This window comes from Ailuropoda melanoleuca, chromosome 1 (assembly GCF_002007445.2).
Source record: "Ailuropoda melanoleuca isolate Jingjing chromosome 1, ASM200744v2, whole genome shotgun sequence".
Taxonomy (NCBI): domain Eukaryota; kingdom Metazoa; phylum Chordata; class Mammalia; order Carnivora; family Ursidae; genus Ailuropoda; species Ailuropoda melanoleuca.
In genome coordinates this window covers 6096001-6123471 of record NC_048218.1, presented here as the reverse complement: position 1 = coordinate 6123471, position 27471 = coordinate 6096001, and the positions used below count along the sequence as shown (strand labels likewise).

The following is a 27471-nucleotide window of genomic DNA, read 5'->3' as shown; positions in this document are numbered from 1 at the left end:
AAGAATATGGAATAAGTGCCATTAACACTGATCTATATAAGCACAATGGAACACAGACAAGAGAATAATTCTAACCAGACTGGTCAAGGAAAAGTTTAACAGAAGAGGCAAAATGGAGTAAAGGCTAAGACTCCATGCTTCACTTTAAACTAAAGGCATCACCTGTTAGTGACCTTGAAGCAACAGACATACTGTACTTCATCAAGCTGATCACCCAAGATTACAACACTAAAGCAAATATACCCGTTAATTCTTTTTTTTTTTTTTAAGATTTTATTTATTTGTCAGAGAGAGAGAGAGAGAGCACAAGCAGGGAGAGGGGCAGAGGAAGCAGCAGGATCCCTGCTGAACAAGGAGCCCGATGTGGGACTTGATCCCAGAATCCTGGGATCATGACCTGAGCCGGAGGCAGCCGCTTAACCGACTGAGCCACCCAGGCATCCCCCACCCCTCATTAATTCTTATATACCGAAAATTCTGCTTCTCAAGATTGGAAAGATGTAAAACTCTAAATGAGAAGAGAATATTCCCACCATTGGAAGGAATTACAGGAAGAGCACCCTCCATGGCAGCAAGAAAACGGAGCAGTTTCCAGTCTCAGTAAAAATTTTGTATTAAAGTTTTCACACTGATGTTCCTATTTTGCTTAATAAAATAATTGTTCACAGGTAAATGTGATTTCAAATTATCCTCTATATAATGAAAATAACCTTCACTGTCTCAATCAATTAAGGACGGACAGTATTCACTCTCAAACTAAGATGCTTTTGAATATCCAGACAGAACATTTTTAAGTAATGGTAGAGATGTGATTTGTTTGTGCACAAGGATTATCAGATTTCCAGGATCATATTCTCTCTAGTCCCTACTAGAGATCACTTCACAAAAATGTGAATACCAAATTTATTTTGAAACCAAATAAAATTGTTTGAGTCACAGAAGAGGAGTTAATCTCCCCTACAATTATTACAAATAAAGCAGACATGAGGATTTCCGAAGGACTAAATGTGAAACATTTCTCTGAAAAAACTGATAAGAACTTTGATATGGCGCTACCCTAGACCAGGCAGTGTACTAGAAACATAAATGTAAGGATAAATTCTTCGGGATATGACATTTATGTATCTATGTATCAGATACGCACGAAGTAGCCATTCATTTAGATCACTGCTCTTCGTAATAGGAGGTGGCTCCAAACCCCTGACAAAGCAGTCAACCACCAGGGAGAGAAAGACCAAGTAATTATGATGCACCTGCTTCCAACAAACCGTCTCCACTCACCCTGAGACTCGGGTTGCCATATCCAATAGAATGCTTCTCCATTCCAACTGCTCAAATCTCCAAATCCGTGCCGTTCCATCTCTGCTACCACTTAAGAACCTTAAAAAATTCAGAAAAAAGATATTATTTTCACATACATGCCACCAAGAATACAGTTAAAATCACATGCAAAAACATTTTTAATGTAGCTATCCTAACTGCAGGTAAATGTATAGGTGTTAATTCAAAAGAGGGATTTAGAGCAAATCTAATGAGGAAAAAAGGTGGTTTGCTATAATTTGCCTGGCCCTATGGAGTTAAAGCACATTTCCAACTCAACTCAATCTGACAAGCTAGTGTACAAGTAGTATCTGGAGGGGGGAAAACAACAAGAAGAATTAAAGAGGTGTGGGAAAATAAGTAAGAGCAAAAATTCCACTGTAAGCATCTTCATTCTCAACTCAAATTCATGCTGGCCACTGTGTAAAAATAAATCAATCTTTTAACAAAGGGAAGTGTTCAAAACTGCAATTTAGGAAAGCACACCTGAAAGAAACTGGGGACTACAAGTATATAATTTGAGTGACAATTCTGTCACATGACACATCACAGTGGTTGACTAGAGAATTTTTTTTAACTACTCAAACACAAGGAATTTCATCAGCTTTACATCTAATAGGAGAGCTCCCTTTGGTCATAGGACCCAGTGGAAGCTACAATTCTAAAAACCTATGTTTAATGTGTTTCCCCTGCTGCAAATACTTTTCATTCAATTAATATACTTACTACTAAGTGCCTGCAATACACAAAGTGATATATCAGCTGTACTAATATGAAGCATAGTATATTTGCCTAAAAACACACTCACAAACACAAACACACTTACCGATCACCATTGTTACAAAACTGGATACTGTCAACTTTATCCTGGGGGAGGGGGCAGTAAACAAACACAAAAGTGATCACTCTTGTTTGTAAATAAAACAAAAAACCCCCACTCCGTTTCAGAACTAGAAGCACATTTGGTTTAAAGCAAGAATGTGCACTTGTGCTGCTTAGCCCATCGTTCAACCACGTATCCTACATTTAAGTGCAAAAAACCTAACTATGACTCTAACACGACTATAAAAAAAGAAGTTTTCCTTCTAAATTTAAAACTATATTTACAATAAATTACATCTGTATAAGAATTCACATGTGGATCAAACACACAGCAGCTGAAAACAAGGCATCACTTTCAGTTATGTACAAAATTTTTTTTTCTTTTAAAGTGATTTGGAACTGTTATCAAATGACTTCATAGAACTTCCTATAGGAAAAAAAAAAAATGACCTGACCACTGAGCAGTATTTCCAGAATCCTGAGAGTTAACTATCTTACTATACATTAATAAAACAGCATTCTGATTTCAGGAGTGTGATTAAGATCAACAGGCCCCATGAAACTAAACACACCCAGATAAACTGTTATAATCAAGATTTTCAACTTAAAGGTGAAATAACCACCATAAAATATTAGCACACTCACATACTTAGTTGTCAATATCCTTCACCTTTATATATGTAATCCCTCCTACATTTAAAATTAGAATCAATAACAATTTTGTTAGCAATATTTGACTAGGGACCAACAGGAATATTATCAACAATTAATCTATAGAATTTTATAACATGAATACTTACAGTGTGGCTTTCAAGTTCTGCGATTTTTTCAGGTGCTTCAAAACCCAAAAAATACATTCTGATTACATGATCAGTACTACCCGTGGCTAAAAACATACCACCTGAAATAAAAATGTTAAGGTTTAAAAATTCAGTTTGTAACAAATATCTGAACCAGATTTCTATATCAAATTAAGCAAAATCTTTTATTCCAAAATTAAGTTTATCTTAATAGGCCCATTCTCTAACTCACTATATAAAGACCTTTTTAAAATTAATATAATACAGTCATATAATTTATAATAAAAAAATACATACATATATATATATATAATTTGGTCTTCATCCCTATTTCCGGCACAGAGGTCCTAAAACCCTTGGGATTTCCTTAACAACAACACTGATAAAAGTATCCTGATATGCGTAACAAATCCATTTCACCCACACCGGCGTTTATATTAATAAAGTGACTCTTGGAAGAACGGGGCTGCTTACTGCCAGAAGTACCAACCATGTGATCAGAGGGTTGGAACTTTCGGTCCCACTCCCCTGACCTCTGGGGTGGGGGAGAGGAAGGGAGGTGAATCAATCACCAATGATTTGATCAACTTCCTATGTAACAGAGCCTCCATAAAAAACCTCAAGGACAGGGTTCCGAAAGCTTCCAAGTTGGTGAACACATGGAAATCTGGGAAGAGTGGTGTGTCTAGAGTGCGCCCATACGCTGCACCCTCTGCATCTCTTCCATGTGGCTGTTACTCAGTTGTATCCTTTGATAATAAGTGGGAAATCTAGTAAAATGTTTGAGTTCTGTGAGGTGTTCTAGCAAAATAATCAAACCCAAGGAGGGGGTGGTGGGAACCTCTGGACATCAGCCAGTCAGTCAGAAGCACAGCTGACAACCTGGTCTGAAGGAGGGGGGTGGGGTCTTATAGGACTGAGCCCTTAACCTGTGGGATCACACACTGTTCTTTAGGTGGAGAGTCTTAGAATGGAACTGAACTGTGGGACACCCAGCAGGTGCTGGAGGACTGCTGGATGGTGTTGGATAAAAAAAAGAACAGAACACACGTACATCAGACGGGACTTTAATTAAAAGAGTAATTCAATCTTGAAATGTTCACTATATCCCACTGCTTTATTAATCGTGGCAATGACCCTGTGTGCCGCTACTCTAAAGATGACAAAAGGGGCTCTGCTTTCTAAATAACTTCACATACCTAAACCTAGCTTCAGGATACAAAATTCACTCATTCAAGTTTTCAGAATTTTATGGGGGAAAATCTTTGACTTCTCTTAAAAAAAAAAAAACATTACCACAGAAGTTCACTGCACAAGAAAAGAAAATTTGCAATAATTTCACCAAAATGAGTGGAAAACAAATTTTAACTATAAAAATCTGCAGTTCAGCCTGTTCAAGAAAATTAGTTCTGAGATATTTCACACAGGGGGCTCATGTGGATACCTTAAGCCTCCTTTTGCTAGCTCTGATTACCATTAGAAATCAGAGAATGGTAGAATAGGGGAGCAAAAGACAAGAAAAAAGCTAATGAAATAAACATCTTGGATTAAGCCTAATGAAATGGGCATAAGTCATTTACCATCCGATAAATGCTCTTAGCAATAATGCAATCATTCAATAAATGCTAAATAAAACTAAGAAGAAAAATTACTAAAGTTATCTTACCAACACTAAAAGAAGAACAAAGCATCTGAACACCTGGTCTAGGCTTTTCCGTGAACTTCAGGGGACGTGGACTTTAAAGAAGAAGATGTCGTTTTAAAACTCAGTAGTTCAACACATTTACAGGGTTTATAATGCTGGTTTTAATCTAGTATATGTAAACATTATAACCTTATTTATAAAGTACCTCACAAGTATCTCTGCATATGCTATTACAGGTGGACAGATTCTGCAAGGCTCTGTCCAATCCCTATGTTCACAAGAACCCTACCCACAGCGAGAGCGGACCTACTGACCCCCATTTTGAAACTGAAGGGACTAAAAGTCAGAGTGCAAGTGAATCCGCCATGCAGCCTGTAGGGCAGGGTACACAGCCACCAGGGAACAGCACTGCTCAGCAGAGACAATACAAGCCACACGTGTAACTTTAAATTTTTATAGTAGCCACATTAAACGTAAAGATAAAATCAGCTTTATTTCATTTAAGCTAATATATCCAAAATATCACATCACTATGAATAAAATATTAATGAGAACTTTAGGTCCTTCTTTTCATACTACATCTTTGAAATCTCCCAGAATATACTAGATACATACTACATCTCAATTTGAACAGTTTTCATCAGATATTTATCTGTATTTAGGTTTCATAAAAATCACAGTTGAAAAACTAAATTCACATAGTCAAGTTATTTGAAATATGCTGAAAGGTTTTCTGACACCTGAATCAAGTATCCATTTTTAAGATGAAACTAATAATTCAGTTCCTCGAATGCACTACCCGCATCTGAAGTGCTCGACAGTCACATGCGACTTGTGGCTACCGTCCTGGACAGCACAGGTCTACAGCCTGTCTTCTTAAGGAATCCTGCCTAAATTTCTGAGTATGCATCTAATTATACATCTCTAACATTTTTCAAAACATTTCACATACATACAATCTCACTTTTTTCCCTCACAAAATGTGTCCACTAAGATACAGTAACTGTGTTTCTTTTACATATCCATCTAAACAGTGCATTGTAGGGGCACCTGGTTGGCTCAGCAGGTTAGGCATTGACTCTTGATTTTGGCTCAGGTCATGATCTCAGGGTCGTGGTTCGAGCCCCACACCCGGCTCCGCACTCAACATGGAGTCCACTTGAGATCCTCTGTCTCTCTCTCCCTCTGCCCCTCCCCTTGCACAAGCTCTCTAAAATAAATAAATCTTTATATATACACAAACAATATACTGTAAACAATCAACAGGGCACTAATGCTGTATATAATAAAAAGTAAAAAGGCAACCACAACATAAAATTTCCCTTTATAATCAGACTTCATCTCGTTAGACTAAATTAAACATTAAAGAAAGAAAGCTTATCACATAATTACAGCCACTTACCTGAATTTCAGGGATTCTAAATCCCACTGCCAGAAACAAACTGTTCCATCAGCACCAGTAGAGACCATGTATCTTTGGGAGCCTTTGGCCATTGGGCTAAACTAAAATGCAACAACACAGACAATTCAGTTTCCTGAGCTTCTACTGACATCATAGTTTAATAGTTTTTCAAAGTTAATTAAAATATAAGAACTACAAAATATAGGCGACAGTATAGTGAAAAATGATAACCTAAGAGAGAAAAAAAGGTCTATCTCTAATCTATAAATGTAATGTGATCTCAATAAAAGATTACTTCCAAAACTAATAAACAAGAATAGCCAGAAAAACTTTTACAAAGAGAAAGCGAAGACCTGGTCTTATCAATATGAAAGCATATCACAAAGCCTCAATAATTAAAATTATGGGGTATGGTAGGTACAGTGACAAGAATGACCAATGGAAAAATACACTATGAAGTCCAAAAGGGACCTTAATTAAAGAGCTAAGATAAAGGTGCCATCTCAAATCGGTTGGGGAAACAATGGATCACTGCATAAATGATTTACCAACTGTGCAGCAATCTGGAAGCTACTCTTTGAACTGTACACCAGTATAAATTCCAAGCAGATCAACAATTCAAATATTTAAAAAAGAAAACTACAAAAGTATTCTTAAATACACAAGAATTACACCGTAACTTCAGAATTGAGCTAACATTTATGTTTAACGAAGTTCAACTGTGTTACACAAACAAGCTACACAACGTAAGGCCAATTTGGACCAGAGACACCCAACAAGGCTTAACGGATGGCGAGGAAAATACAAAGAAAACAAGAAAAACACACTAGGCAAAAGAATATGAACAAAAGTACCAAAGTGAGAGGGAAGATGGTATGTGATAGCAACAGAAATTATCTATAGGACTAAAGTGCTTTTTTGAAAGTGGTGGAGGAATGGTTTAAATGGGTAGAGAATCTGGACCCAATAATAGCAAGAAGTAACCGCAGTTCTCAAGTAAAACCCAAAAATGTGTCAGACAGCAGTATATAATAGTTACTGAAAGGAAAAAGATAAGAAAAACAACTAAGAATCAATCCAGCTAATCTTAAGAACCTTAAATGGAAGGAAGTACTCCCTTTCCCCAGAATGGGGAGGAAAGCCATGAAGAACACCACAACCTGCTGACTCATAAGGCATTCAAGACAAAGCAGGTTAGCAAACAAAGACCAGTGCTGCCATTAACCAAAAAGGAAGAGCTGGGAAGAAAATTTTTTAGGTTATTTACATAATTATCACTACAACATCCCAGAGAGAGATAGTTTATTATCTGTGCTATGGTTTTTCTCAAGATTATACACTTTGTAAGGGAGGTAGGATTTGAACCTAATACTTCTTCAAAGAAGCTTCTTCCAAGTACAGGAAAATAAAAGGCTTTTTAAATGTTGAAAGTGATTACTTACATCTAAGATGTGTTCCAGAATACAGACTAAAACTCAGTTTTGGAGAATATCCCATTAAAATTGATAACTGAAGGTAATTAATAGTCAAATATTCTTATTAATTAAAACACCACAGTAAAATTTGTAAATTTGCATAGAGTACTTTAAGAATTCTAAACCTGAGGGGCGCCTGGGTGGCACAGCGGTTAAGCGTCTGCCTGCGGCTCAGGGCGTGATCCCGGCGTTATGGGTTCGAGCCCCGCATCAGGCTCCTCTGCTATGAGCCTGTTTCTTCCTCTCCCACTCCCCCTGCTTGTGTTCCCTCTCTCGCTGGCTGTCTCTATCTCTGTCAAATAAATAAATAAAATCTTTAAAAAAAAAAAAAAAAAAAAGAATTCTAAACCTGAGTTTCTGGGGAAGAGTAACTATTTTAAGTCACCTATGTTCTAACTAAATCCAATTCTTAGATACACAAGTGGTGTTGCTCTCTATTTTGTCCCTAGCTCGACACCATACTGTTTTCTCTGTTAACACCTCTGAAGTATTTTTAAATATCTAGCACAGCAAAACTTGGGACATTTGTTTCGCTTATGGGTTTTTTTTGCGGGGAGGGGGTTCTTTGTGCTTATTTTCTTCTAAATGAACTTGATGGCACACGGAAGTCCATTACAACATAGCAACTGGGATTTCAAATATAAACACACTAACTTTACACCAAGGCTTGGAGAGATATGCTATCTTTACAACACTGACTTCTGATTCAGGAGTATATTACACATTTTCACTAACATTTCACTAACATACATTATCCCCCCCCCGAACCCCCAAGGTTCTTTCATTATTTTTAAGACCTTTCTTCATATAGACTTTTCCCATTTCCTGGTAAATGTGTTTGAAGGCTTTTGTTGCTACTGTGAATTATGTTCTTACTCCATTCTATCTGCTAATTCAGTTATTGGAGGTTTATAGCGAAGTTTTAGTTTTAGGGCATAGGTCCTATATTCATCTGGTTTACTAAGATCTCAGCAATTCTAGTAAGTTTTAATAGAATTCACCAGTGAGTTCTCTGAGCCTGGAGTCTTCTTTTTAGATTTCTTTTGGTGCCCAACAGGCATTTTTAACCTTTCAAGCCTTTCCTTTACTGTTTCTGAGTAGCAACATTCCTCAAATGCAGTATCACTGACAGCCAGCCATGTTTCATTAATCATCCTCAAAGCTACTCATCAGTGACCATAAGATGTATTTCTGGATATTAAAAATAAGAATCTCACTTTTCCAAGATAGGTTAGATGAGTCCTGCATAAAGGAAACAGTAAGAAGTATGATTTCTCAAAGTCGCTCGTGGCTTCAAGACTCTGTACTACAATTTCACATGGCTACTTCCAAAGTCAAAATAGTTTTTTTGAAATCTACTCATTTTGAGTAACTATTCAGTATATAACATATGCATGGGTGCATAACTTCTACTTTTACAACTTGTTTGGTGGCAAAATAAGATGGAGTTTTTAATGTATGCTCATCTGTTTTCCTATTAAAGAATGAACTATTCAAAAGTAGTTGGCTACTCTATTAACAGCTAAATGCAAATCTTTCCTATGTGTTTATTACATGACCATTCTAGACAAAGCTGTGGAGGGGGAAATTTGTACAACATAAAACTCACCATTTTAGCTATTTTAAAATGTACAATTCACGGAGCACCTGGGTGGCTCAGTCAGTTAAGCATCTGACTTGATTTTGGCTCAGGTCATGATCTCAGGGTTGTGAGATCCAGCTCCAGGTTGGGTTCCCCGCTGAGCGTGGAGTCTGCTTAAGATTCTCTCTCCCTTTTCCTCTGCCCCGCCCCCCTCTCATTCTCTCTCTCTCCTGCTGTTTAAAAAAAATAAAAATAAATAAAATGTACAGTTCACAGTAGCATTTAGTACATTCACATGCTGTGCAGCCATTGCCACTATCTGGTCCCAGAGTTATTATTTTAGAAGACAAATTATAACCTGTCAAACCATTTTCAATGGATTCTTGTGGCTTTTTAAAGTGTATCACACATGTAATACGGCACCACACTTGTCTCTTGCTATACATGGATAGACGTGAACCATGTGGACCTGAATCATGACACTTCAACCCTAAGACCCTCAGTAGGAGTCTCCTGAACAAGTGACGTTCTACTCTGTAACTATAACAAGCTTGTCAACACTTGAGAAATTTAATACCAGGGGCGCCTGGGTGGCACAGCGGTTAAGCGTCTGCCTTCGGCTCAGGGCGTGATCCCGGCATTATGGGATCAAGCCCCACATCAGGCTCTTCCGCTATGAGCCTGCTTCTTCCTCTCCCACTCCCCCTGCTTGTGTTCCCTCTCTCGCTGTCTCTATCTCTGTCAAATAAATAAATAAATAAATAAATAAATAAATAAATAAATAAATAAAATAAAATATTTAAAAAAAAAGAAATTTAATACCAATATAACACTATTATGTAATACATGATTCATATTGAAATTTACCCTAATTTCTCAAAAGTGCTTGGATCACACATCACATTTATACTTGTACCATTTTCTTAGTTTCCTTATACAACACTTTTTGTTGTTGTTGCCTTTCTTGAAATTGAACTTTTGAAGGATACAGAATATTTATTTCATGGACTGTTTCTTAATTTGAATTTGTCTGATTTCTTACAGAAATACTACATAGGTGGATAAAGAAATTTAACTACACAGCTTTATAGCTATAGGTCTATTCAGATTTTCTTCCTTTTTGTGAGAGTCTTGATAAGTGTTCTTCTGAATATTTACCTGTTATCCTCTTTTTAGGAGCGCCTAGCTGGCTCAGTCAGAAGAACAACTCCTGATCTCAGGGTCAGGAGTTTGAGCCCCACACTGGGGGTAAAGTTTACACCAAAAAAATGTTTAAATATATAAAATATCCTCTTTTTAATGTCTAAAGGGTCTACAGAGATGCCCCGTTTTCAAAAATGACAATGGTTATTTCTGACATTTTTTTCTTACTTGATCAACCTTATAGCAACATTTTTAGTCTTTCAAGAACTTTTGGTTTTGCTGATCCTCTCTACTATTATGCTTACTTTTTCTATTCTTAATTTCTGTACTTATTTTCCTAATGTCCTCATCCTCTGTTTCCTGTTCTTTTTCTAACTTTCTGAAAATACACTTGATCACTGAATTTCAGCTTTTTTTAATTTTTTTTTTTTTTTAAGATTTTATTTATTTATTCGACAGAGATAGAGACAGCCAGCGAGAGAGGGAACACAAGCAGGGGGAGTGGGAGAGGAAGAAGCAGGCTCATAGCGAAAGAGCCTGATGTGGGGCTCGATCCCACAATGCCAGGATCACGCCCTGAGCTGAAGGCAGACGCTTAACCGCTGTGCCACCCAGGCGCCCCTAGCTTTTTTAAATACATGCATTGAGGGCTATAAATTTCCCTTTGGGCACAGCTTCTGGTGTGTATTAATAATCTAATGCCATGTAACAAACTACCCCAAAATGTAGCTACTGAAAACAATATATATTCATACCCCAAACTAAGGGTCAAGAATTCAAGATTAGTTTAGGTGGTTTTGGCTCAGGGTCTCATGAGATTGCAGTAGGTGTCAGCCTGGGCTTACCTGGGGGGTGGAGGACCTGCTTCCAAAGGGCCTGACTCAACTTGCCTATGGCAGGAAACTTCAGTTAATTGCCATGAATGCCATGGCTGTCTGAGAGTCCTATCAACATGACAGCTGGTTTCCCTCAAGATGAGCTAGTCAAGAGAAAAGACAGGTCAACCCTATTCAAAACGGGGATTACCAAGGGGCATGAGTCCAGGAGACAAGAATCACCAAACACCATCTTGATGGCTGCCTCCCAAACTCTATATCCCCCGATACATAATACCTAATATTTTCATTAGTAATCCATTCAAGTGTTCTCAAATTTTTACTGTGATTTCTCCTTTGATACATGGATTAGTTAAAAGTTTACTGCTTTATTTGAAGATTATTCTCCTATTAATTCTGGCTGTTAGTATAATTTCTGGTTTAACTGCACTACTGTCAGAGAATATATACTTGGGATTATTCCAGTATTTTCAAATTTGTTGAGAACATGCTTTAAGGGTCAGAATGTAGACAGTATTTATATAATAAACACCCCACTTAGGACTACAAAGAAAGGATGCAGATATTATATGTAATGTTTCAATCTGGCATCCAGGTCAAGGTTATCATTTATGTTGTTCAAATAAGATTTCTTAATAGCATAGGCTCTTCTTTCAGTTATGGAGAGACAGAGGTGTGTCAATCTCCCACTATGATTATGGAGGTCCATTATCCCCCAATAAATTCTATTTTTGCTTTATGTATTTTGATGCCACATTCCTGAATGTAGAACTCTTCTATCTCATGAAACTTTTTATCATTATAAATTGTCCCTCTGTGCCTCTAAAAATGTTAATTGCCTTAAAGCCCTATTAGCTAATATCAGCATGCTACACCAGCCTTCTCATGGTTAATGTTTGCAAAAGTCTTCCATCCTTTACTTCCAGCCTCCCTATAGCCTTATAGCAAAGATGGGGCTTTGTTTCCTTACTCCCGTTTGAAATCTCTGTCTCTCACTGGAACCACCTAATGCACTTACAAATAAAGTGTTCATGAACATACTGCTATCTAATCACAGCCGCGTAGCATCCTAGGACTTCCCACCTTTCTTTCGCTCTCCTTCCTTGCCTTTTTTTTAATTATTCCGTATCTCCCCTCTGTTAGCCTGGTAGTTACACACTCTTACAATTCTTTTAGTTGCTATTTTGGAGATTCCAAAATGCACCTTCATCTTGCTGAACATCTACTTCACTTCTCAAACAATGCAAGGATGTTAGGAATACTGAAGTTACCTCCTCCTGACACACAATCTTTTACTACCATCATGTTAGTTTGATTCTCTATAGTAATTTTTACTTTTTTAAAGATTTTATTTATTTTATTTGACAGAGAGAGACAGCCAGCGAGAGAGGGAACACAAGCAGGGGGAGTGGGAGAGGAAGAAGCAGGCTCCCAGGAGAGCAGGGAGCCCAATGCAGGGCTCGACCCCAGGACCCTGGGACCATGCCCCGGGCTGAAGGCAGACGCTTAACGACTGAGCCACCCAGGCACCCCCCTCTATAGTAATTTTTAAACCCATAAGCTATTATACTTGTATACAACCGATGCTTTTTTCCATTTGCCCCCACACTTTTTTTTTCTTTAACTCTTCATTCTTTCTTGCATCTCCAAGACTGGGATCACATTTCCCTCTCAGCCTAAAGAATACTATTTAGAATTCCCCTTAGGGCTGTTCCCTTGCTAGGAAATTGCCTGAAAATGCGCTTAAAGCACTTCAATATTTTCAACAGGCTCAGAATTCTTGACGGGCAGTCATTTTCTATTAGCACTTTACTTACTTAAATAAACCCAAATGTAAGGCTATTTTTTTTTTTAATGTATTTAGCCCAACATGGGGCTTATACACACGACCCCTAGACCAAGTTGCATGCTCAACCAAATGAACCAGCCAGGTGCCCTTATTAACACTCTAGAAGTATTTCTTTGTCTACTGACTTTCACTGTCCTACTGAGAAGCTAATCATCAGTCTTACGGCTTCTTTAAGATTTCTCTGTAGGGTGACGTTCAACAGCTGCAATCTTCTGTATTCTTCTTTATTCTGCTCAGGGTCCTCAGTGTTTCTCCAATCTGTGGCTCTACTTCTCCAGAGCATTTTGCAAAATTCCTGGCTGTTACCACTTCAAATACAGCTCTGCTTCATTCTCTCCTCTTGTTCAGGAAACCCAATTACACATGTGGCATATATGTATGTACAGAAACGTGGTATCTTCTTAGCAGAGCCTGATAGTCCAACCTCTTCCTGCTGTGCTTCAGTCCATTTATTTTCTTCCGACCTCACTTCTAGTTCATTAAATCTCCAATTTCTTCAGTCGTGCCTACTCTGTTAAAACCACCCACTCAATTCTGAAATGCAGCTTTATATTTCAACTCTAGAATTTCCTTTATACTAACTTCCAGTTCTCTGCTGCAATTTTTTCTATTCTAATTAGTCGAACTTATGTGCAGATTATTTTCAATATAGATCCTCTCTACCCCTACAACTGTGTCAAAAATTCTGCTAAGCTTTTTGGCCACCTCCTCTGGAATTGGCAAATGCCTTCCAACTCATAGCTCCTCGCTTTCCTTATCCACCGCATCTTGGCGTCCTAATTTCTCACTACATGTACCTCAGGTATTTTTTCACCTTTGTCTAGCTTTTCAAGTTATTTTTAAAAAGAAAGCTAGTCCAAACCACCTACACAGTGTCTTTCCTTCCTGCAGAATGCTCATTTGCTATTCTTTCACACAGACAAAAGGTTCTACTTCTGATTGTAATAATACCAACATTTTTAAGATGTAAATTGTATCAAATGACATTGTATAATGTTACTCTTGAGAAAGGTATACACGAAAATATTCACGGTGACTATTTCTAGACGGTAAGATCATGAAGGCTTATTTTCTTATTTGCTATTATTAACCGTTGTCTAATTTTGCTGCAATATTACTTGTACATCTTTTTTTAATATATTTTTTTTAAAAACCCTTTACTAAAGTGAAAAATGGTTTCTATATGCCAGTAACAACAGGGCAAAGAACATAAAAAAGATTAGTAACTAAAATTGTGTACTTGTGTGACTCTGAACTTTGGTAACCAATGGCAAATACAGATGAACCTTCTGACGTATAAAAACTTACCACCACCCAAACAGACTTTTCAGATATTTTCAGTAGGTGATAACTGAATGTAGGCCCCATTACCAAATGAACGGGTTTCAGGAAAGACCAGAGCTCCACTTTCACACTGAGGGATTCACACTGAGGACAGACACCAGCACAAAGCCAGAAGTTTTCTCATTTGCTGCTACACTGGTCTAGAAGTTCGTATCAAATAACACAATGTCAACTGTGGAACACACAAGTGGAGATTTGAATTAATGTTCTAATTATGAAAACTTCTGGAGAACTCCTTGCCTTAAAACAAACAGGCACACCAAAAATCTTGCTTAAAGTTTCAAAATAAAACACTATCTCAGTTATGGTTGTCTTCATTCAAAAATAAATCTGTTATCTCTATTCTTCAAGAAAACTGACCGGAAGAGTTGAGAAAAATGTCTCGTCACAGGACTTCACATCACATCTATTTAGAGACCACTTAATATACAGCCTGCATGAATTCGTACCTGAAAGTGGAACCACTCCCAGTTTTATCCAAAATCAAATCAGAGGCACCAATGTGCCTTACAAGGCCTTACAAATCATATCTTCCTAACAAAACGTTAATTTTCAAAAAACTGACCGAACAGCATCATTTTCAGTTCCGAATGTACTAACGGCTCTAAGACAGTATCACCAATGGCTGCTACAGAGAGACTACCAGCCATCTCATGCCTAGAAGAGCGTATACCTCAAGGTGATCAAGCCTTTAGACCAATGACCCTGAAAGTGCAGTCCCTGGAGGAGGAAGAGCAGCAGCAGCGGCAGCACCTGGGAACTTAGTATAAATGCATATTCTCAGGCCCCACCTCCGACATTTTCAATCAGAATCTTTGGTGGTGGGGCCTAGCAATCTGTGTTTTAAACAAGGCCTCCAAGTGATTCACATGCACATTTAACAGAACTACTGCTCTGGATCCAACAACCAAGTTACGGGAAATACACAGGAACATGTTGATCCACTCTGCAAGGATGCAAACGGTAACATCCAAACTGTGGGAACTACACACACAAACAACCCAACTCTTTCAACAAAGAAACTGTAAGAGGATTTTTAAAAAACTGGGCAAGGAAATGCAATTTGTTTTAAGCTTCTTTTAACTGACAGTAACCAACTGTAAGATACAAGTTCTGCCTGGTTCCTCCTTCAAACAAAATACTGCTACTGATGAGACAACGGGAAATCTGAACATGAAAGAAAGTACGTATGATGGTAATGTTTTGGTTGTATTTTTTAAAAAGAAATCTTTCTCTCTTAGAAAGACACAATGAAATAATTACAGAAGAAATGATATGAAATCTAGGATTTGCTTTAGGTACAAAGTGAAGTGGCTGGAGCATAAAATTGGCCATGGGTTAATGGGCACCTAGGGGTTCATTATACTATTCTACTCCGTGTATGTGTAAAATTATCCTCCACAATAAAGTGAAAAGATTTTTTAAATATACTTCAGCAAACTTAATCAACTTAGAAAAATCCACAGGTTTTAAAGTAGGAAAATCATGAACCTATCTGTTGGTAACTGACACTCCCTCAGCTCAATTGTAAGCCTAATTAGAAAGCAGTAAGTTATCCATCATGCCTTCACGTAAAGCCCTAACTGCACTGGACAACATTACCTCACCCTTCCAAGATTTATGGAGGTATGATTAATTACATCTTCTCTCGGTTACTGAAATAGATCACAAAATTACTAAGCATCTTACTATTTCTTATCTCTAAGGAGAAAGAGTTTTAAAGGAAAAGATCACACACAGATGTGCACACTAAAGCTAGTTTACCTGTAAAGATGTGATTGACCCCGTGTGTCCTTGGAGCACAGCAACTGGGGCGCAAGTTCTCAAGCACCACACTCTAATTATCTTATCACAGCTCCCTGCAGCAATCATTGTATTCTCATAGTTTACTGCCATATCTGAAATTTCTGCAGAATGACCTCTTAATGTAGATAATAGACGGCCATTGTGTGTCGACCAAATCTTCACCAAACAATCGTCTGAACCCTGAAAAAAATACACCCAAAAACAGATATTAAAACAGCAAGTCTTTTCTAGCATTTTTTTTCATGTTTACAGCAGCTTTATTCACAACTGCTAATACTGAGAAGTAACCAAGATGTTCTAGCATTTTAAAAAATACCATTTATATGTCATTCAAATTAAGTGTCTAGAACTCTTCCCTTTCCAACTGTACAATACTCTGTAAATTATGAACCTTACAGTCAGAACATTTACGGAACACTAGTGTTTTTCTTCAAATCAAGTAACATCTATATAAAGATACTATGAGGATTTCATTTCTGTGGATTAGACCACATTATAAATACTATTTTCCCAAAATTCCCCGCCAGGTAATGAGTTCAACTAAAAGTTCATGGCTCACCTATTTCAATTAACAATGGTAAAATATCAGTTCAGCTCACATCAAGCTAAATAATTTGATACGCATTAGAACAGACCTATGGTTCACCAACTAAGTGAGTGGCAATCTCAAAAACAACTAAAAAATAATGGGACTAGCACCCTCATTTTAAATAACCCCACAACAGAGTCTCAAATTTATAGAACCAGCCAACACCCATGTAACTCAGCAGATTTTTGAGTATCTACTCTGAATTTCACTCTGAATCTCACAATTGAAAAAGGAAACAAACTTCTGACCCATCATAATCTTCCCTTAAAATATTAAAATGTTAGATTATAGATACTTAAATATAGTTTTATTACAATAATAATAATCTTTCACTGTTCAAATAATCAATTTCCCTGGATCAATGAGTAATCAATATGAATATGAATCACCTGCAGAGATCTGGATTTTTATGGAAGCTTTTTTGGTCTGTTTTGGTTACTAGACATACTAGAAACTACCCTCATCAGTAGGTCTAGAACGGACTGGAAGGGAAGTATTAGGCATGCATATTTTTAAGATCCTTGACGGTCATGCCCTTGAATCACTCTCTAAGTCAATGTCTCACAAACACTACACAAGGCCTGGCTATGTGCATCTGAATCACTTGGGAGACTTAAAAAAATGCAAATTCATGGGCCCCACACCAGATCCATGGAGTCAAAATCTCTGAGAATGGAAACCACTGAATCTACATGTTTTATAAGATCTCCTACATGATTCTAACGCACACTGAAGTGCTCCAGATGATACCAAATTGAGTTTAAAACATTAACTCACGGTAAAGATTCTATGTCCTGTCCTATCAAATGCTACACAGTAAACAGCAGACAGATGTCCGAGAATTCTTCTGTGCATTTTTATATGCTGATACATAGCTCCTGGAAATGCTGTGCTAAAAGTGGAACACCCTGTGAGCTGTTTTCCTCGATGTATCTCCACTAGGAAATAAAAACAATGAAAATGGTTAAGGAAGAGCCAACACGTAAAAAAACAAAGAAAAACTCCACAACAATTTCTAGAGGGTCACAGAATCTATGTTCAAGAAATCCTAAAGACACAAGTTTCTCCCCAACTCTGTTCTACTGCAATCACCATTATGGGCTTCTTATTACCCTATGATTATCTTTCATTAATTTTTATTACGCTTAGTAATAACTTAAGGAAAACACTAAGCCTGGAAATTGATACTTATTACTACCGAAACAACACTACCAGTATTTATCCTCTTAAATTTTAATACAGCCATTACAAAGTTGGTCAAGAAATTAAAAACACGGTTTCGGTCACCTGCCACACCACACTCACTCACCAAGACTGGGTGGGGAACCATAATTCACTGGCATTTCTGGAGGTCTTCCTCTGTGAAGAGCAGCAAAGGCAGAGCCCTTCCAAACTGTGTGCCTGCAGTCTTTAAAATGAATTTTAGATACACATAAAATCTTGAAAGTTAACCCCAAGAAAGATTTTATAGAATACTTACGTATATTGTAACAAACTGTTTATTCAAAGTTTTACCAACTAATATACTTTAACAGAAAAGCCCTAGAGGTTTATTAGACTATTTCTGAGGGGAAAAAAAAATTAAGACATCTCAGATACAACAACAGCTAACATGAGTATAGCACTTTACAATGTACAAAGTGCTTTCCACGTACATCATCTCATTGAATCCTCACAACAACCCTGTGAGGTAGGTGTGATCGCCAACGCACAAGTGAGGTAACTGAGGCTCAAAGGTTCTGGGACCTTTCAAGAGACCCACTGCCAATGAACAAGTCCAGACGGACCGTAAAACCAGATCTTTTGACTCCCAAGTCCTAGTCAATGCCAAGTAAGTTTTTATTTGTCGATGCAGAATTACACCACACAATATGAATGGTAAGAGATCTTAATCACAACGGATCTAACTTTTCCAAAATGGAAATTGTTTAAGAAAAACTGTATTTGTCTTATATGAAAATCCTTAAAATGTTAATGGAGCTTTAAAATTAATTTTGGCCAATATTACCATGACTGTAATCTCCCTAGGAAATATTGACAAAATTAAATGGCTTTCCTCTTGTTTTAGGATCACGGATAAGCCTTTACCCAAGAGCACATACATAGGATCTGTGAGTGTGAACACTAATTCTAGAGTCCCGTCCCTCTTTGACCTATCAACAAAACACCAAGAAGAAACATCTGCCCCCTCTATAGGAGATAGCAGCAGAACACAGATTATGCTGTGCCAGAAATTAGCTTCTTCACAAATGATAGAGGAAGGGAAGGAAGGCATCATATAAACCTCTACTGAGCCTCGGGTGCCCCAACCTAACACGCATATTACTTTTTACATGAACGGATTCATTACCACTATCATGACCAAAGAGCAGTTACAAGGCATCCTCTCTTGACACCAGTACAAAACAGAGAAATATGGGCCCCTACCCTAGGGCAGCTGGCTCAAGTCTCTTCTAAGGTCTGCCAGTTCTAAAGCAGTGCTCATCACAAAACAACATGGAGCTTGACACAAGTAAAGAAAACAGAGGAAAACAGGCCACTCGGGCAACTACTACATAACAACCTAAAATAGAATAATTATAAGGTGAATAGGGACACAGAGAAGGGAGAGTAAGAACAGTTTCCTGACCCAAGCCACAGTGTGGCTGGGCCACAGAGCACTAAGAAATAACTCAGGCTGACAAACCAGTCTGGCACGGAACCAAGGAAGAGGGTGGTTCTTCCTCAGCCAAGCTTTACGCTGCTGGTGCACCCAGGAGGCAGCACTGTGTCAGCAACGGGTCTTAAAGATTATCATGGGGGATGAACTTGACGTGTACTCAGGATCAGAAGAGCCAACATGCTTGCCCATTAGCAGTTAAGCCACGTTGTATACATAGATCATATCACATACATATACTTAGTCTAAGTGATTTATACCAAGCTAACAGAAAAAGAACAGCAATTTCAAACATTTTGCTACCACATAACTTTGCAAAAAAAAAATTAATTTGATGAAAAAGAACCATGCAATTATACATTTTTGGTGCTTGTTTTCAAACTGCTACCGATTTAGAAAATCACCTCCCCTTATTACAAAGGGCTTTCAGAATCTTAATACCAAAGAAAATACTTCTAGCGTTTAAAGAGTTTATTAGACACATACAATTACATTCAATGAAGTTAAAAGTGAGCTACAAAATGGAAAATTAAGAACTCACATCGATAAAACCTCAAACACATCTCAGAATAAATTCAAGCTTTTTCGCTTAACATCTAAACCTTTATCATTTTGTTTAAATGCAGGAGGACCCATTAAACACTTACGTAGTAAAATTCAATGTCTATGCTAAATGCAGAGAATTTTATAGTCCACAGCATGGTTTATAGTTACATATCGCCTTTCTTCCACAATGCTTACATTACTTCACAATTATAATTATTATTAAGCTACAAAGCAGAACACTTCTTCAAATTAAGGTACCTTTTGCTGTACGTAGCAAAGACTGCCTTCCTGCACCAAGTAAAGAAGTGACTCTTGAAATACTGGGTGGAATCTCTTTATCCAACATGGGACCAATGCGTTGGCAGATTTGCAACAGATGATCAGGAGCCACATGCTTATTGGACAAGACCTACATTGGAGAGCAAGGTTTAAAAACATTATTTACAATGTTATCAATAAATATTAAACACTTAAGGCAAGTCTGACAAAACACGTGAAAAACGTGTACGATGAAAACTACAAATCACTACTGAAAGAAACTGCAGAAGACCTAAATAAAGGGCAGACTGATCTAGAGGTCCAAAGCCGTCCCAGTCAGAATCCAGGCAGTCTTTTTTGCCGAAATTGGCAATTTTATTCTAAAATTCATATTCAAATGCAAGTGGCATTTGAAAAGCCAAAGCAGCTTTAAAAAGAAACATAAAGTTGAGGTATGAAAATAATACTTGACTTCAGGAATCACTATATAAGGACAACTGATTTTTGACAAAAGCACAAAGGACAAAAGATAATCTTCTCAACAAACACAGCTGGAACAACTGGATATCCATTTGCCAAAAAAAATGTTTTTAATTAGCTTTGATCCAACAAAAAATTGGCTTTTACCAACAAAAATCATCTCAAGACAGACCACAGATCTAAATGCATAATCTAGAACTGCAAAACTTATCACAGAAATCACTGGAGAAAATCTTTATGACCTGAAGTTAGACAAAGTTGTCTAATGACAACAAAAGTACAATCCGCCAACCGATAAACCAGACGTCATCAAAACTAGCTTCTGGTTTTTCAAAAGGAGCTCTTCAGAGTATGAAAAGACAACCCACAGACTGTCTGCAAAGCACATCTCTGATAAAGGACCTGTATCCAGAACATTAAAAAAGTCTCAAAACTCAATTAAAAAAAAATCTAATTTTTAAAAACAGGCAAAAGATTTGAACAGACATGTCTCTCTCTCTCTCTCTCTCACACACACACACACACGCACACACAACACACACAGCAAGATGCTCAACATCATTCACTGGTAACTGCTGAAACACAAACTAAAACCATGAGCTATTACTATGTACCTGTTAGAATGGCTAAAATTAAAAATAATGCCCAGACCAAGATTGACAAGAATATGGAGCAGCTGGTGGATATATGACAGGCAGTAGAACCACTCTGGAAAAGTTGGGTGCTATTCCCAGAAGCTGCCTGAGGTGTTCTCTGAAAATGGTTCACTGTTCACTTGACCCAGATAGAAAACCCTACAAAATCATGCAAATCAAGAGGTTCAAATCTTTGTGTTCACTTTAAACTGCCAGGCCATCGAGGGTACACATATCTGAAAAGCCACCAAGTATCTGAAGGACGTCGCTTTGCAGAAGCAGTGTGTGCCGGTCCCTTGCTACAATGGTGGAGTTGGTAGGTGTACGCAGACCAAACAGTGGGGCTGCACACAGGGTCGGTGGCCCAAAAAGAGTGCTGAATTTTTACTGCACACGCTTAAAAATGCAGAGAGTAGGGGCGCCTGGGTGGCACAGCGGTTAAGCGTCTGCCTTCGGCTCAGGGCGTGATCCCAGCGTTATGGGATCGAGCCACGTCAGGCTCTTCCACTGTGAGCCTGCTTCTTCCTCTCCCACTCCCCCTGCTTGTGTTCCCTCTCTCGCTGGCTGTCTCTATCTCTGTCAAATAAATAAATAAAAAATCTTAAAAAAAAAAAAAAAGAAAAAAAATTAAAAATAAAAAAAAAATGAAAATGCAGAGAGTAATGCTGAACTTAAGGATTTAGATGCAGATTCTATGGTCATTGAGCATATCCAAGTGAACAAAACCCTCAAGATGTGGTGTAGAACTTACAGGGCTCATGGTCAGACGAACCCATACATGAGCTCTCCCTGGCACACTGAGTGATCCTTACTGAAGAAGACCAGATTGTTCCTAAACCAGAAGAGGACACTGCACAGAAAAAAAAGATATCCCAAAAGAAAATGAAGACAAAAACTTATGGCCCGGGAGTAAATTCTATAAAAATAAATGCAGTGACGCCTGGGTGGCTCAGTGGTTGTCTGCCTTTGCTCAAGTCATGATCTCAGGGTCCTGGGATCAAGTCGGGCTCCACGCTCAGTGGGGAGTCCACTTGTCACCGTCTCCCTCTGCTCCTCCCCCACCTCATGTGCTTGTGCACACGCACAGGTGCACATCCGCCCACTCACACAAATAAATAAAATCTTAAAAAATAATAAAATAAATGCAACTAAAAAAAAAAGAAAGAAAAAAAACATTTGAGCAGCTTCTTAAATAACAACACATATACCTATACCATAGTAAGTAGCTATTCTACTCCTAGGTATTTACTCTAGAAAAATAAAAGCACCGGTTCACATAAAAAGTGTGTACACGCACATGGACCCACTACATCTGGCTGTAGCGGCAAAAGGCTTTTCTCTAAAATGACTAAAAGTGCCTCCCACAATTAACTAGTTCACCCAGGCCCTGAGCCACCAAACAGCTACTCAATGCTTAAGCTGGCCCACACACATATAGACCAGAGACAAAGCAAGAGAAGCAGCAGAGACTGTTGGCCCAGAGGAGAAGAAAGCTGCCAGCAAACGGGATATCCCACTAAGAGGCCGCCTGTCCTTTGAGCGGGGGCTAATACGGTCACCACCCTGGTGGAAAACAAGAAGGCTCTGCTGGCAATGACTGCACATGATGTGGTTCCCATTGAGCTAGTTTCTTCCTGCCTGCCCTGTGTTGTAACGTGGGGGTCCCGTACAGCATTATCAAGGGGAAGGCCAGGCTGGAGCGTCTGCTCCAAAGGAAGATCAGCACCGCTGATGCCTTCGCACAGGTTAAAGAGGAAGACAAAGGAGCTCTGGCTAACCTGTGCAAGCTATGAGGACCAATAACAATGACAGACAGGATGAGATCTACCGTGACTGAGGGGGGCAATGTCCTAGGTCCAAAGTCGGTGGCTTGCACTGCCAAGTTGGAAAAAGCAAAGGGTTAAAGAACTGGCCACCATGGTTATGTGCCTGCTGCTGACTTTTCTGTACATAAAAGTAATAAAAAGTTCTCTTAAAAAAAAAAAAAAGAAGAAGTTTGCACATGAATGTTCTGAAACTTTTTAAGATCCCAAAAGTGGACACACCCAAATATTCATTAACAGGTGAATGAATACACACATTCTTGTATATCTGTATAATGAAACACTACTCAGCAATGAACAACAACAAAAAATGAACCATTAATAACACAAGATGACATGGATGCTCAACATCAGTCAAATCAAAACCGCATGAGCTACCACCTCACACGTCAGAATGGCTAAAATGAGCCACTCAGGAAACGACAGACGTTGGCGAGGATGCAAAGTAAGGGGAAACCCTCTTACTGTTGGTGGGAACGCAAACTGGTGCAGCCACTCTGGAAAACAGTACAGAGGTTCCTCAAGAAGTTAAAAACAGAGCTATCCTACAACTTAGCAATAGCACTACTAAGTATTTATCCCAAGAATACAAATATAATGTGATAAGGAGGGACAGATAAATTGATAAAGACGATGTGGGATATATACATAAATACACACACATACACACACAATGGACTATTACTCAGCCATCAAAAAGAATGAAATCTTGCCATATGCAATGACAGGATGGAACTATAGGGTATTACGCTAACTGAAATAAGTCAGAGAAAGACAAATACCATTTGAATAGATGACACAGGGGAAGAGAAGGAAAAATAAAATAAGACCAAAACAGAGAGGGAGGCAAACCGTTAAAAGATGCTGAACTCTAGGAAATGAAGGTTGCTGGAGGGGAGGTGGGTGGGGGGAATGGCATAAGTGGGGGATGGGCACGAAGGAGGGCACTTGATGGAATGAGAACTGGGTGTTGTATGCAATTGATGAATCACTAAACTCTACCTCAGAAACTAGTAATATACTATATGTTAACTAAACTGAATTTTTAAAAAAAATTTTAAATGAACCATTAATAACACACAATGAGATGAAGTCTCAAAATAATTATGTTGAAAGAACCCAGAGAGAACACCCTGTATGATTTTATTTACATATAACTCCAGAAAATGCACACTAATATATAATGACAGCAGATCAGAGGTAGCTGGGGGCAGGGAGAAAAGAAAAGCAGGAGGAATTACAGAGGGGAAGAAGAAATTTTGGGGTGTGATAGAAATCTTCACTATCTTCACTGTGAAGGGTTCATCAGTATTAACGCATATCAAATTCATCAATCCGAACCTTCAAAAATATGCGTGCAGTTTATTTTAGGTCATGTATATTTCAAAAAACAAAAAAACTGAAAGGTACTGTGTAAGTTTAACTCATGAAGATGCCTAATGTTACCTGATTTGAATGTATGTCACAAACTTTAATGCTGCATTAATGTTTCTCAATCATGAGGTGAGATTTCCCAATGGTGAAGTTACCAACATTTGAGAAAAGACAAAAAGCATCACTATACAGGACTATCTTTATATGCAGGACATAAGGTGCCCCTGGCTCCCTTCCATCAATGCCAACAGTATTCCCCATGCCACTCTGACACCAAGAGTGCCCCATACACTTTTTCAAGCTCCCTGAGAAACCCTGCTCCAAAGAAAATTTGAAACATAGTTCAAAGATCTCATTTTTGGTTCTTAAATGCATTAATTCAAACATAAAATAAGCCTCGATTCAATATAAAGTTGTGGGGGGGGAACCCGGGTGGCTCAGTCAGTTGAGGGTCCAACTCTTTGATTTCTACTCAGATCATGGTCTCAGGGTCAAGAGATCAAGTCCCACATAGGACTCTATGCTCAGCAGCGTGGAGTCTGCTTGAGATTCTCTCCCTCTCCTTTTGCCCCTCCTACCTCCCCCTGCACTCTTTCTCTCTCAAGTAAACAGAATATTTAAAATTTTTGTTCATAAGCCCTAGTGACAGAAGAGGCTAAATAACTTTAACTTTTCAACCTGACTTTTGTTTCCTACCCTGACAGATATCCACAGCAAAACTACAAAGACCTGTCAAAGCTCAGGTAGACATCAAAGTGTTTAATACAAATTAGCACTCTGTGCTTCAAAGTGTCAGCATGTGAAAGTCCAAAAACTGTTGTAGATATAAGTTCATCACGGGAGGGGAGAGAGGAGGAACTAGAAGATAATTCCAACAGGGCCAAGAAAATCACAGATCTAAGAACTTGTCAGTAATGCAAATCTGAAAACAACACCGCCCTGAAGTGGATCACACTGATCCACATAAATAATGTATCTAAAAAGCTTAAGAAAAATAAAATGACTTTGGGCAATGGCAACATGACTTCTATAACGCAGAAAATCACTCTAATAAAGATTTCTACTATTCAGGTGGATAGATAACTTATATAACTGACTTTAAGTTTTGAGGGTACACAACCAAGCCTGCCTCCTGAGTGGAGACTTGTTCTTGAAGACGAGCTATGACAGACATGGCTAAAAACAACTTCTCCAACAGAAATGGTATGGATAGAAAATTTTAAACAGAGTGCTTCCCAGTGCTGGACATGGTCTTATTTTATCTCTTAAATGATCTAGAAGGAGAACTTTCTAGATTATACTCACTGCCTGAATTGAAGCAATAAAACTGATCATTAAAATAAAAGGAGGCTTCAACATAGGCAGGTGTACTTAGGACAAAGTCCAGGTGTTGTAGGAACACAGATTTCACACAGCAGCAGCCATCCCATAAAGAGAATTACAGACTCATTGCATTTCTGAGGATTCTGCATCATCATCGAAGATGAAGGTGGAGGATGTCTGTTAACCTATTTTTGTATAAAACAAGGTATTTCTGTAAATTAATGTGGTTCTAGTCCCAATACAGGCAACACAAATGATGAACAGAAAATGGCTGTGAATGCGAGCCTCGCACTGGGTACAGAGATCGCTTAAAGAGAAAATCTTAAAGAAACAAAAACAAGGGGCACCTGGGCAGCTCAGTAAGCTAAGCACCCGACTCTTCACTTTGGCTCAGGTCAGGATCTCAGGGTCATGAGATCCATCCCCACGTTGAGCTCCACACTCAGTACGGAGTCTGCTTTAGATTCTTTCCCTCTCCCTCACCCCCTGCTCATGTGCACACACACTCTCACTCTCAAATAAATACTTTTTTAAAAAGAAAATGGTTCTGGATTATTAATAAAAATTAATATCACATTGACCAAATCAATATAATGTTCCTTCAGTATTTTCAAGTCCTACACAAACTAGTAATAGTCTCTACCAGCGACTTCAATGAGTAAGGCAGTTATACAACATCCTCAGGAACGAGGCCAGCACTAAGTTCCTTCCAATATCAAACAGCCAATCTCTCTACCATCTTATTTTTCGCAGCCACAGTCTCAGAAAGTTTATCAGCCACAATCCTAGAATCACTAGGTTACTATCACTATCACCAAATAGTGCTGTGAGCATGAGCCTCTTCAAGGCCAGGGTAGCAGCTGTACAAAGTGGTAGCAGGGTCTAGACAATGTGCCTAATTGGGAAGTTACAGGAGAAAGTAGCTTTTTCTGAGAAGTCTGGGATACTATAATCTAATGAGGATCTAGAATGAATGTTTAATATCTTCAGTAAGTACCTATCTGACCTTTAGCTTTCCCTCGATTAAACTACATCTAGAAACCTTACAAGGGAAAACACATGAGTACATTACCACATCATATCACAACCCCTAAATAATAAGCATACAGCACCACAATGAAACAAGAAGTGACAGCATAGTCTTTGATACAAAATTAAAAAAAAATTGATGCCTTCCTTCAGTAATTCCCCTCAGCCTCTGAGACCACAGAAGTTCTTGACCTCAGGGGAAAAGAGCTTAACCCTCAGTTTATACAACAGGACGTAGGCAGAGAAATGATCTAGTGTTGGCACTAAGATCCTTCACTCAAAAGCACTGATTTTAACTCAGGAAAGATAAATAGTTTTGGCTTTCCGGAGATCGGGTTTGCTCACCTTATGACCACTATCTCCCCCAATTCGGCAGGACCTTCCTGCATAACTAGGAGACCATGTGATGTAGTCCTGACCAATAAAACAGAAGAGAAGAGACCTTCTGGGGCAGGGGAATGTTGGTGAAAAATTCTCCTCCCTAATAAAAGAATCCTTCCCTCCCATCCTTTCTAGGATATGATGGCAACTGTAAAACTAAGAGTTTGAGGAGAAAAAAGCCAAAATGTCAATCTGCCCAATCAAAAAAACAGAGACTAAGGACTTAATGACACCATTAAACCACTGCATCAATTCCACCTACAGACATATAAGACATCATTATATCTTTATTATTTAGGCCACTGCTTCCAAGCAAGTAAAGCATCCCATAAGCCTACTATCACATGCTA

The 27471-nt window shown here is 38.4% G+C and overlaps 1 protein-coding gene across 1 annotated transcript in view; it reads right to left on the bottom strand.

Moving 5' to 3' along the window:
* Positions 1-27471, bottom strand: part of BRWD1 (bromodomain and WD repeat domain containing 1) — a 112164-nt gene that overhangs the window by 72598 nt on the left and 12095 nt on the right. Inside the window, exons 2-10 of the mRNA XM_034654200.1 lie at positions 20077-20227; positions 17923-18021; positions 17391-17551; positions 15983-16204; positions 5990-6090; positions 4609-4679; positions 2943-3043; positions 2147-2187; positions 1282-1380 (exon numbers count right to left, since the gene is read on the bottom strand). Coding sequence (XP_034510091.1) covers positions 1282-1380; positions 2147-2187; positions 2943-3043; positions 4609-4679; positions 5990-6090; positions 15983-16204; positions 17391-17551; positions 17923-18021; positions 20077-20227 — 1046 coding nt within the window. The remainder of the gene's footprint in view (positions 1-1281; positions 1381-2146; positions 2188-2942; positions 3044-4608; positions 4680-5989; positions 6091-15982; positions 16205-17390; positions 17552-17922; positions 18022-20076; positions 20228-27471) is intronic.